The 14,077-nt window shown below is 31.3% G+C and overlaps 1 protein-coding gene across 3 annotated transcripts in view; it reads left to right on the plus strand.

Moving 5' to 3' along the window:
* LOC129963679 (sushi, von Willebrand factor type A, EGF and pentraxin domain-containing protein 1-like) overlaps positions 1 to 14,077 on the plus strand; it is a 641,663-nt gene that overhangs the window by 537,253 nt on the left and 90,333 nt on the right. For all 3 annotated transcript variants that reach the window (XM_056078177.1, XM_056078179.1, XM_056078178.1), the window contains 2 exons: positions 6,655 to 6,788; positions 10,881 to 11,072. In XM_056078177.1, the coding sequence (XP_055934152.1) occupies positions 6,655 to 6,788; positions 10,881 to 11,072 (326 nt within the window). The remainder of the gene's footprint in view (positions 1 to 6,654; positions 6,789 to 10,880; positions 11,073 to 14,077) is intronic.

Genomic DNA, 14,077 nt, shown 5'->3' on the forward strand with positions numbered 1-14,077 from the left:
TTTCATCAAAGCAATATAAAAAAAACAGGATCAAATAATAATGAAATAAATTGTTGTAAAATGCACTTAAAACATTTTAACAAACTGATTAAAAATTTTAAAAACTATACGATTTAAAACTGTATTTTTGAAAGGATAAGTTTCAAATATCAAGACAATGTAAGAATCCTTTTCTCTGCTTTAAAATTTTTGAAAGTTATCTCAGAAAAACTGCAAAATTTTGATTGATTCTTAATTAGTTAGAAGTACAAAAGATCGCTCAGAGCTGTATCTTTATATCCTCCAAAGTATGGTAAGACTGCTTTGACCTCTAGGGCAAACGGTCAGACTTATAAAGCTCCAATTCAAACTTATTTATCTTTATTATTCGTAGTGATGACTAACAACTAATTGTTTTGTTTGATTGTTTGTTATTAGAATTTTTTTTATTATAAGAAAAACATCACTGATTTCAATTCAGTAAACATGTAAGCCTCTTAAAAATTTTCTAAGCTTTTACAAAAATAATATACTGTTAAATATATACTGTTTGTGAATAATTTAAAATTTTCATTTCGGAAATCTTTAAGAAACTTAACTATCCATATTTAATTCAGAGTAATAAAAAAACTCAATAAATTACTGAATTGTTCTTCAGTTTAAAATGTGGGAAAAGAATATTCATGCAATTTTATTTAATGTTCTTGTTATTTTTACAATCAAAAGAGAAAATTGAATTTAAAAATGCTGGAGAGTCATTATGTTCTTGAATATTAATTATAAAATTCAAAAATATTCTCTTTAATCCATGAAATTCTACCGCAAACGATTCCTAAAATTAATTCCATTCTTTTTATACTTCTGACACCATTTTATCAATGAGAAAAGAATGGATGATTTCTCCCAAGTTCTTTGAAAGGATTTCTTTTCAAAAAGGGAGGTGTAGGCCATAAATCCTTAACCGGCTTAAAACAAGATCATTAAAACTGTACTCTCCGCAAATATATTCCCTTGGATTAAGACAATATTTCAAAACAAGCACCGTTAGGATAATGTCAACATTTTGGCTCCCCAAATCGCGGTAAAAGTTTTCTTAAGTGTTTAATTTAATAATGTTTACACAGAACCTAAACCTAGATTAAGCAACTAAAGATCATCAAGAACTAGGTCTCATTATTATTCAGTTTTCCCTTTTGCACTAAATTATATCGAACAAAGTTTCAAAACGATGAATCTTTCGATCTGAATTCCATAACCGCTGAAAATGATGCTAGGATTCTGCTATAAAAGTCAACAGCTCTTAACTTTACATCTCAATACATTCCGAATGCGTCTGACATTTAAGAGCTGGCGTAAAATTTATACTCCTAACCGAAAGCATAAGTTCCAAACTTTTGAAGGACCTTGTCTGTGGATGGCGGTTGCAGTGAATTTTCGTACGACCGAGAGAAAGGAAATTAAAAATTTTAAAGAGGAATCATGTTCTTCAGATTTCTAGATATGGTACTTGAAAATCTAAATTTCTCTGAAGTTTAGTAATTATTTTGGGTTGTATTAAACTTTTGAAGAGATTCGATTAAATAACGGTTAAAAATTTAAATTCTGGGAAAAACGGTCAAAAGTGGAAAAATATAAAAACCAATCACTTTGAATTTGTTTTTAAATGAGCCATTTTTTTTATGAAATTCAGTTAGAAATCTTAAATGTATTCTTTATGATTCTTTGTGACTGATTGCAAAAAATAACTTTTCGCGTATTGTTTGTTAGTTTATTGGGTGTTTTTTTAAACATTGCCTTTAAAAAGAATCTTAAGAGGCACTATATTCTCGTTCTTTTCATGATTGACATTTTGACATAAAAAAAATTAAATTGCACTAATAATATACAGCATTCTGATTTAACTATATTTTCTAAACGGCGAAATTAAATGTCAGTTATATTTTTAATTAAATGTTATCAAAAATAGCACGTTTTTCTATAATAACTTCGGTCATATAAATTAATGTATTTAAATCCTTAATTAGCCGGCGTCCTGGCATAGGGGTAGCTCGTCTTCCCCGTGATTTGGGCGTCCTGGGTTCGAGTCCCGGTTCGGGCATGGTTGTTCTTCATCTGTTCTATCTGTGACACGTGTGAATGTGCACCCCTGTAAAAAGGAGTTGTGCAAGCGAATGTGATGCGGGAGTAGCTAAGACGTACTCTTGGCCCTAGTTGGCGCTACTAAATCAAGAGACGCTCCCTTGGCTAAAAATCGCTGACTTCGGTAACGAGCTTGCATGGCAAGTGCCATTATAAACAACAACAAATCATTTTTACAACACTTGAAAATTCAAGATTTCAATTTTATTTTTATATTTTTATACATTTCCAGTATTTCCGATGAAATTTCAATCCATCTTTAAGGAAGTTCCATTATAAATTTGGGTTGAAATTTCTTCTCGCGATATTATGGACCTTAAAAAATAATTAAAGTTATTTAACGCAGAAATCGGCTAAAAGGTGTGCATTATTATTGTTGCCAAATATAGAGGGATGTAATAAATAAATGACTAGATTTTATAAATATGTATTTTTAGAATTTTTACAGATAATATACATAATGGCACAAGAAAATAAAGAAAAATATGATTGAAATTTGTTTTTAACATCGCTCAACATGTAGCAATTATCTGAATATGTTGAAAATACGGTTATAATGGCTGAAAAGTTGTTTGCTAAAAAGTTGGTTTTACAAATATGGGTTACACGATTACATGAGGATAATAAGCTTATTTTTCAACAAGATGGGGGGGGCAGGCATATAAATAGAGTTCGGATGCTCATAGCCTACCTAAACAAGGAGTTTTCACTACGATGAATTGAACACACGGTTAACAGTGTCACATGACCAAAAGATTTCAGGAACTTATCTTCTATCATGTTCTTTGATGTAGATAAACCAAAAACATTGTTTATAAAAACCCCATTTCCAAAAATAGTCAATGAACTTATGAAACTGCAACAACGACAATGTAAAATATATAGAAGGAACCTGAATGCAGATTAATTGTTTATGCTACAAAAATATTGTACATTTGTAAATAAAAAAAATTGGTGTTTTTTTTTGTATCACTGATTACATTAAGTCTAATAGTTTATAAAATATGAATATTTTATATTAGTCATTCATTTATATTTTCGCTACGTATTATATGTGGGCATTCATTGTGACGAATGTTCGATATTCATCTTCTGCAGAAAATAGTGTTAATTGCTACTTAAACAAGCAGTTTGTGGAGATTGAATTGCCAAGAAACGAAACCGCGATGTTAGGGCCCGTAGCTGCGTAACATAACCACTAGACAAAAGTGATCACCCCGGTCCGGAGGCTGTTAACTGGCTTATGAAGTTATCACCACAATACTCCCCCATCAGTGAGTCAGTGGACGAAGGATATTATCGCGCCAAGCGTTATGGTGAGCGTGTGTGAGTTGTTGCTATTAAGTGGTAATGTTGGCTGTTACGTCAAGTGAGTCTAACAGCTTTTTGGTTGCTGCGTTAAGTGTGTTTGACAACTTTTTGTTGCGAGTAGATGGCGCCACGACAGCTTCACGAAGGTTGCGTGGTCAAGGTCACCAATGTGGAGTACTGATGTTATGTAATGCGTATGAGAGAATTAAGAAGTTAAATAATTTGGTATAACATCGACTCTTAATATGACATTGCATTCCCGAGTACAGAACCCACTACATTAGGGTCTGTAGTCACGTAACATAACCACTAGACAAAAGTGATCACCCTTGTGAGGTGGCTGTTATCTGGCTTATGAAGTTACCACCACAAGTTCATTCTCAAGAGGCAAAGAGTTGAGATATTCTTTTATTTCTTTTTGTTCATGAAAACTATTCATTTAAGAATCATTTAGGTATCTTGATTTGAAAATAATGTTTTAATTCAATACTATGATTCACGACGGGGATATAAGAATTAATTAATTTATTCATATTTTACATTCTCAAACTTATCAATAAATTCTCATAGCATTTAATATTAGCTCAATAATTGTCTTTGGAACAATGTGTTTCAAAGGATTAAGTAACCATGTTACGTTACTTCAACATTCACTACATCGCATTACTTTCTTAGATGAATTTGAAGATTTGATGATGAATTTTGCTTTTTGCAATTATTTTACAGTATCTCAGTTAGCGGATAAGTTTTTGAAGTAAACACCTGATGATAAATGAAATAGTGTGAATGAAAACTGCAAACATAATCCTTATTTTGAAATATATATAATTAATAAATTACTATGCTTCCAAAATTTGTTTCGTAGAACAATTTATCTTCCAATAATTCATGAACAGAAATTACTTCTTTAAAGAAAGTAGTGAAAGTAAATGTTCATCCTTTTGGGCCATATTTTCTCTCATTTCCCATTTGCTTTCTTTTCAGTGAGTCTTCAAATAGTTAAAAGAATTTATTATTCTTTAATTTTATTTCTGTATTATTCATTTTAATTCCAGTTTTCTTGTTTGAAATATTAATGCAATGTCCGTCTACGCTTTTAAATTTTGCTTTATTTTGTTTTTTCTCAAATAAAATTACCTTTATATTGCAAATTAAAGTACTGGGACAATTGAAAATCACATATAGTCTTTTCTTATTAAATCTTATTTAAAGGGATTAAATTAAATTTCATATATGAAATTCATCAAATGATTTATTGAAAGTGCAATTTGTATTATCTTTCACGGAATATTAATTTATTCCTCATTGTATGTTAATCAGAATTCTACCATAAATTAAATAAAATAAAAAAAAATCAGTAAAAATAATTCATAGCGAAGCTGCATTCATAATGTTTCAGTTTTCAAAGAGCCATTAGAATTTAATTCATTGGATAAAAGCATTTCGCAAAATACCACTCATAAGATTCTCATTCAATTTTAAATTCATATAAATGACGATAAAATTTTGATTTCTAAATTTAAAAATTGTAACTTCGGTAATTTAAATATTATTTTAGCTTCATGAGCATAAAACCGTCTTAAAATATAATGATATATATTGCAATCTGTGTAAAAAAAAATGGAAAACAAGCAAAAAAATCTTTATACCTATATCCGCCATTACACTCTTTTCCTTTTATTTTTATGATTTCTTTAGAAATATCCAATTTGATTATTACATTTCTTAGGGAAAAGAAAAAATAGTTTTTTTTTCGGTATTTCTAAATACCGAAAAAAAAGCATTTCCAAGCAAAAAGTAATTTATAATATTTGCAATGATTACAAAAAAAATAATAATAATAATAAAAAAACAGGAAAAAAATTATGAAACAAAATACAAAATGAGACTAAGTATAGTTAAGTCATAATTGTTTTATATGTCTTCCTTTGGTCTCCTACATAAAATCTTTGCAACAATCTACATCGAGCCAAAAACTGTGAAATATAATTAACGAATATGCAATGTTTCTTACCCGCATAGTTTATCTCATAATAAGGAAGAGTGATACATTTTTATTGTATGATGACTGATTACCAGGCCTAAGATCTCGATCTTGGCGACAAATTTGGTTACAATAATGAAAATTCTAGAAAATACAAAAATTAAAGCAATATCTCTGCTAGGAGCCGAGATCTGTAGATCCTTCTAAAACAATCAATAATCTGTCATGGCGATAATACAGTCACGAGAGAAATGAAATGAGTCAGTGGAGTGAATTTTCTGTTTGGACAATCGATAGTAGCAAAAGCTATCTATTTGCACTCTTGTTCTTGCTTAATAAAGATTTATAGTTTGCCTGTGTGTTGCTGTTTTTTGCAAGTTGATATTATTGCGTATGGTTCGACTATGTTTCTTATGTCTGTGTTTCGCATTTTTTTTTTCTTGTTTAATAGAGTACCATTATCTGTTATCGAGTTTACTGGATTTCCCTTCATATACTTATTGGAGTATTTCCGTAATAATGCTTATGGGGAATGGCAATCCAGGTGTCATCTACTTCACCTAACCACGGTTAAAAATGACGAGGTTCGACGAAAAATAGTTGCTAGTTCTAAACGAGACGTTAATATGACTGAACTAAACTAATTATGTAGCATATAATGTAAGTTCAACTGAAATGTCTGGAAGAATGTACCGATTTTGCATAGATTATGAGTAGCAAAGTATTATCTAGTTTATTAATTATAGTATCCGAAGAAAGATAGAATATTGCTTTCAAATGGGAAATGTATCACAATGTTTAATGTCTTTGATTTTGCGAATAGCAATAATTTCTCATTGATTTTTATATGGTAAGAGTAAAAGAGGCACATAGAGAACAGTAATTTCTATCGAATAACACATGTCTGAAACATATTACTAATATTCCATTTCTGACAGAAATTTTAACAGGTTCCGGATAAAATCCATACAATTGTTCTAAAACATATTACTAATATTCCTTTTCTGACTGAAATTTTAACAGGTTCAGGAGAAAATACCATGCCAATTGTTCTTTTCTTCATGGAGAGATCCTCTTTTCGAAAATAATAACGTCAAAAATTAACTAGATTTATGATATAAATCTGACTATTTACCTCATCATGCACAAGCAACTCAATAATTTTAATATAAACTGTTTAGAGGACAGCATTTTATGGTCCGTCTTACGCTTATTTAGAATTTTTCTTCTCGCTCCTTCAGGTGTGTTCGAGGCTCCCATCCTGTTCTGACTACTCAGCGAAGGCGGAGAGAGCTCCTGAGGGATCGACTCAGGAGAGGTGGAAAGAGAAGGAGACGAGGTAAAACAACTCGGAGTAAAGACAGGATGCCCAAAGGTAAATTATTGTTGTTTTACCAAAGAAATTTTATGATTTATTTAAACAAGCAAAACAAAAACAATTTATTTTATTTAAACAAGCAAAAACACAAGATGACATTGTGTAGAAAGTCATGAGCTACAGAAATCAGATGACGTTGTTTTCACATGATATATATAACTATCGAATATCGCATGATATTTAATTCCACGCTTCTTTAACAACTTTGTTTCTGTAAACGAAAACATTTGTCATCCTCGTCATCTGACCGCGTTTCAAATTTAAGAAATCGTCCTAAAATATAATATTGCTACAAAATAAGACATTAATGTTACTTAACAATATCAAACTCTATCAAAAACGTCTCATCGTCAAGAGCTCAAGAAAACCATAAACGGCACAGAGGCCAGATAGGACATTATAGAAACACTTCATGTCTAATTTCCGTATAACGTGTAACATCAAAATATATACTGGTATAGACAGTATTCTGATTAATCGATTAAATTCTCATGATTAGAATAGTTATTCATTATGAATTCAGTCTCCAGATCTTAAACTGTATTTTTTTTTATTTCTTTTCCACTAATGAGACGTTATCAAAAAAAAAAAAAAGATAAATTTTCCTGTATAAAAAGATCATTTAAACATTCATCATTAATGATTAAGAATAATCTTTCAACGAAAATTTCTACCGCTCTTGGACAATACTTTCCAACTTTTCGTACTTTTCGAGCTTTCCGCCGACTCATTTAGAGGTGTTTTCAACATTTAAAATGAAATTGAGGAAACAACATTGGTCGAATTCTGAAGGGGGATTCAAAATATGGAGAGACATCTGAAAGACATTTTAGACAGTTTTAAGGGAAACTGTCAACTACTGTATTATTTTGGAAAGTTAAGAAGGGCATATTTAAAAAATAATTTCAATAAATATAGTATTCGATAATTTTATCGCTGAGTTCTTAGACTCTGAATTAAAAAATATTTTGTATTTAATGGCATTCAAGATAAAAAAATTTCGCATTACATTTCATTTCACAAAAAGAATAACATTATTTTGGTTCCTTTATCCTTCATTTGTTATCTAAATGTAATGCGTGGCCTTCTTATAGTAAACCGCAAATTTGACATGGTTTTATTATCTTTGTTCCCTGTACAGGAAATTTTGAATCATCTATGTATAATACATTTACGAAGTATCCTTAGTCTTTTGTGATAACTATATAAAGTTTATATACATTTAATTAATTACTGTTTACATTACTAGTCACATTATATAATAAGTGCATTTAATTATCGCTTGTCTGGTTTAACTGACCATTTCTAGATTAACAGTAATATTTCATTACAACATATATTTAGAGTAGTGTAAAAGCTACGCCTGCTTTCCTATGAATCGAATTACCGAGTTAAAGTAGCAATGCATATATATGTACATAGTTCTCAGATTCTCATTTGGCTAATAGTTTGAGCAATTTGTGGCATCTAAATTGATATTTGGTTGGGAGAATACAAGCGAATTACTTGGTACACCACGTATTTGATTTTACAATAATCTAATGCTTGCACGTGGTATTCGTATTTTGCTGACACATTGTTCGGTCAGACATGCCAGACTGTCTTTTGATCAAATACTGACTTGATGTAGGTGAAGAGAATTGTTTGGTGCATTTCGAGAGTAAAGATTTGTACTGAGTGGAGTGAATTTGTATTTGTAACTCATTGTCTTGAATTTTGTAAGTAGCTTAAATTCGTCATTCAAAATATCTGTTAACCAATTAACTGTTTCGACCTCTTCGGAAATTGCGTATCTAAATTGTGTCGCAAAAATTTAGCGATGACGAGTACACTCGTCAAACACAGAGTATGTGTAATAAGAAATTATGTTGTAATGAAATGATTTTTATATTTTATTTCAGTAACTCCATTCAGTTATTTACTTAAACTAGCATACATTTTTTTGCATATGAACGAAAAGAAACATTAAAAAAATTAATTTATTATTTTAATTTGCTGCTAGAGAATGGTACTGAACAAAGCATCATATATCGCATATAATCTTTTATTTGCTGCTTTGATTTCGATCTGGCCTCAAAATATTTTAAACATCTTGAAATTTATGAATATGTTTAAGATTTCACTAAAATTGTAATTCAAATTGCAAATTGTCACTACTTATTACTCTTGACGAATAAACTCGTCATAACGCATAATGTACTTTTAACATGACGAGTATACTCGTCAAAAACGGTTAACTGGTTAAACGCAAAACTAATTATATATTTCTAGAAAAAAACAATCTACTTTAAATTTTAAAAATAATCTCAATTAGCATTAGAATTTTTATTATAAAGGATTTTTTTGCGAGTGAGAAATGAGATTAATGCAGCAATAAGAAAGAAAAATTAACGATCTTTGAAAATATTTTGACCATAATAATAGTATTCAGTCATAAAATTTACAAATGCATCTCGTAGCTACTAACATAAGAAATAACCGATAAGTAGAAATCTGATAGTATTCCAAAATTTCAAAGAAGCATGCTTATTTTATATATCACCATACCTACCACCAGTGACGGTGATATACAACAGCATATCACCATAGCACATACTTTCTCCAGACATCTATTGTGCCATGTCGCTGAATTCCATTAGGACATTGTTTACAGGCACTAATATTTTTGAATTGCTGTATAGAAAAAAGCTCATATATATCATCTTACATGAAGAAGAAAGATTTGCAATATGAAGGAAGATGTGAATTTGCAAAACCGCTTTTCAACTTGCAACAAAACGATTAGCCTGTAGGTAGAGAAGACACTTTAATTTTGTTTATCATCTTGCTATATCATCAAAGCCGTCAACCGGTTGAGACGTTTAAATGCCGTTTTACTGAAATGCATCAAGCGTTGTTTACAGGTCTAAATAGATATGAAGCACAACATGTATAGAAAACAAATCATGCTAATGACTTTATGTATGAAATACTGATTGGTAATCTGCTGAAAGATTGAAGTGAAACAAATGTAATGACGGAATTTAGTACCATCATTACATTCGTTTACTTGAGCAGCTATTGAGTTTAGTACCATCCATGCCATGTTTACCATGAATTACTCGAGCATGGTGAGCCTTCCAAAGTACTTCAATTTTAGTTTGTTCGTCAAGGATAGATAATCCAATCAGATGATTCTTATATGATTTCTTGCAAACGAAAAGAGATCGCTAATACGCTAAAGAAAATATTGTTCAATAAGTGAGGGAGAAAATCGAAATTTGGTACTTAAACTGTACTGATAAGTATAATCTCTTTAAATCTGAGTGCTTTGGAACAACAGAAATTTACATAAAACCACACTAATTAATGTTTGAAAATTAAACTAGTAGAAGATTCATAAATCAAGGAGCCATTTGTTTTGAGATGTTCTTTTGTCTCTAAAGAGTAATTTTATTCAGAAAGTATCATCCACACTTTAGAAGTGTATCTTTTAGAAGCATGCTACAAATGATGACCTGATTTTCATTTTTTTATTGTTTCATGCCATCACAAATCGCATATTTGTAGCCATCTGTAAATAATAAATATTCAATATCATAATCAATATCGTTTAGTTTAGTTATATTAACTTTCCGTTATTAAATCAACACTAGAGCTATTTTGGGACTGACCTTGTAACTTCGAACCAGGTGACGAGGTCAGGTGACGAGGACGACACCTGAGCTGTCAAATAAATCCAAACTTCCACACCTCATCAAGGGATGACGTTTCACCCCGACTGATTTAATATGAACCAGATCCATTTACACGACGGTTCTGCGTTAGGACAGAGACTGAAACCCTCCTATTTCGAAGCCGAGACTTTATCATAGGCCACCGTGGCCCACTCAATATCCTAAGAGCGATAAAATGGTTCTAGGCTTGTTTTACTATATCAACGTGAATAATAAACATCTGAAGTGGTCTGGACAGAGCAACACATTCATAGATTGTTCTCTTAAGACGCAAATCATAATAATGTAATATGCAACCGCATATTACTACTAAATTGCTTGTAAATAATTATGTGTTCTAGTGAAAATTAACGGAATGCATTTTGCTTTTCAGAAGCCTGCGCTTTAAGAGAGACAGATTGGATGGAGGTGGAAATCGTGCGCATGGGCAGAGGGAACGAGTCCCTGCCCCACGGGACGGTCATCAACGTCACGTGCACGGCAGGATACCAGCTGAACATAGGCAACCGGACGGCTAAATGCGTCCGGGGCAGGTGGAAGCCCAAGGAGCCCGAGTGCCAGACCTGTACGTACGTAGTGTTTGGTATTCTCCTTTTCTTCTCTCTTTCGCTGCTTTTGACTTTCAAAACAATGTATTCTCTCAATGCAATTCCGGTATTTGTATTTTCTTGTATGTTCACCGTAAAAGAAATACCATAAATGGATGCATGCCATCAAATTGCGAATCAATTAGAAAGATTTGATTGTAATGGTTGATATAATTATCATCATATTTGCAGATGAGTGATCAAAGGGAAGATAAATCTGTAATTAAATTTATTTTTCCAAAGGAGGATATATTTTGTACACACGAAGGTTCGATGAAACGTGTCTGTTTACATAGGGACACTAGAAAAAAGTCTGGGAAATTTGCCCCTTAATGCTTTTACTAAAACATTCTGATAAGGAATTCTTCGACACGTGTCGATTTGGTAAAGGTAATCATAGCTATGGAAATTATGCCTTGGGCATTAGGGATTTTTATTCATTTGTATACAAGCAGATACGCGAAACGTGTTTGTTTATATCAGGATACAAGAGATAAGTCTGAGAAGTTTATCCCTTAGTGCTTTTACTAAGACATTCTGATAGCGAATTCTTTGACACGCGTCGATTTGGTAAAGGAAATCATAGCTATCTTTGGAAACTATGCCGTGGGCATTAGGGATTTTTATTCATTTGGATACAAGCAGATACGCGAAACATGTTTGTTTATATCAGGATACAAGAAATAAGTCTGAGAAGTTTATCCCTTATTGCTTTTACTAAGACATTCTGATAGGGAATTCTTTGACACGCGTCGATTTGGTAAAGGGAATCATAGCTATCTTTGGAAACTATGCCGTGGGCATTAGGGATTTTTATTCATTTGTATACAAGCAGATACGCGAAACGTGTTTGTTTATATCAGGATACAAGAGATAAGTCTGAGAAGTTTATCCCTTAGTGCTTTTACTAAGACATTCTGATAGCGAATTCTTTGACACGCGTCGATATGGTAAAGGGAATCATAGCTATCTTTGGAAACTATGCCGTGGGCATTAGGGATTTTTATTCATTTGGATACAAGCAGATACGCGAAACGGGTTTGTTTATATCAAGATACAAGAGATAAGTCTGAGAAGTTTATCCCTTAGTGCTTTTACTAAGACATTCTGATAGGGAATTCTTTGACACGCGTCGATTTGGTAAAGGGAATCATAGCTATCTTTGCAAACTATGCCGTGGGCATTAGGGATTTTTATTCATTTGGATACAAGCAGATACGTGAAACGTGTTTGTTTATATCAGGATACAAGAGATAAGTTTGAGAAGTTTATCCCTTAGTGCTTTTACTAAGACATTCTGATAGGGAATTCTTCGACACGTGTAGATTCAGGAAACGGAATCTTAGGAAATTATGCCTCAGGCCTTAGGAATTTTTATCCCTCCGCTTGTAGCATGAGAATTATAGACGTAGCAATTTCATAGAGCTCGTGTTGGAAATAATTAAATTAAAAAACTGGAATTTGGATCAGGAAATAAGAAAGAAACTTAAGAATAAAGTAATATGTACTAATTTAAGATAAAAAATAGGAAATGAATTCGGATTTAAATTAGATTAAGATATATTACATATGTTTATCTCAAAATAGCAATTTAAGTACAATCTCGGAAGAATACTATGCTACAAAAATTTAAAGATATAAGTTTAAAGAAATTAAAAAGCCAACCTCAATGAATACAATAATAGAAAAAGGATGAAAAATTCTAAACAGTTTATACTAGAAATCGTGAATTTTTTTAGTTATTGGATAGAAAACACTTCAAATATACCCCTCTTTAACACCTTTTAAAAGACCATGAAAGCAATACAAATGGTGAAAAATCACTCGACTGAATGAAGATAAAAAGTTCCACAAATTCAAATACTAATATCTATTTCAAATAGAACTCAATGCAAATCAATTGCGGATATTACTCGGCATTTGTCGTTCTACTTACTCATTGTCTAGAAAAAAAGGCTGTTAAAATATATTCTAATATATGCAATATATTCTTTGAGTTTGGTTGTCCTTCATAGTATAGGTATGGAAAAGGAAACGAAGTTTTTATTCCATGAAATTAGTTTTAGTTAAATTTTTAACTAAGATTACATTTATAATATAAACAAACATTGCTTAGTATTTACAAATAAAAAACATAGTATTGTATGTATGCATGTATATTACATAACTCCTCCTAAAAATTGGGTCTAATTCAACTAAATTTTAAATATTTATTCTGTGGGTCTATAGGAAGAATGCTGTCGACTTTTCTAACTCAAAAATTACTTAAAAATATTCAATTAATTACAAATTACTAAATTTTTCTCGTAGTATATCAACTACTCCGGAATGAAAAAAAAATCAATTATAACTATCTCCTAAAAAAATTTAAAATTTAAAAAGAATTTTTATTTGCTTCTTTTATGATTTAAGTCATCTATTTGTATGTCAAATTCATATCGATTTTCGAAATTATTTTAACCACAAATCTCTCGATTGACATGGCCGAATCATATCAGATAGGGTGCAAAGGCAATTTTCTTCTCCTCTCGCATTGAATAGCAGGACATAATCATGCATTGACTACTCTAACCCTGAGTCATAATTGGCAAATTTGAATGGCCAGACCACCAAAACAGCATTGACGGGAAATAAAGTTGAATCCTAATGGCTATCGCTGCCCACGATGAAACCATGTTATATGCGAAACAAGTTCAGTTATGGGTAGGGCGTAGTCGATCCCACAACCTTTGTACCTACTCGGATAATGAGAATCAACCACCATGCCTGAAATTTCTCAGTGTCGTATCTGAGATGCCTCCGGAGAGAAAACAGCATGACATAAAACATATAATGACATATAATGCCACAAACGTCAAGATTTTAATGCATTGTTAATGAAAACTGTTACAAATGATAAGAAAACGTTAAAAAAAGGAGTATAAAATTTGATAAAATAGTAATTAATGACAAAATACAATTTAATGCATATATTCCATTTTGT

Source organism: Argiope bruennichi, chromosome 3 (genome assembly GCF_947563725.1).
Source record: "Argiope bruennichi chromosome 3, qqArgBrue1.1, whole genome shotgun sequence".
In the NCBI taxonomy this organism is placed as follows: Eukaryota; Metazoa; Arthropoda; class Arachnida; order Araneae; family Araneidae; genus Argiope; species Argiope bruennichi.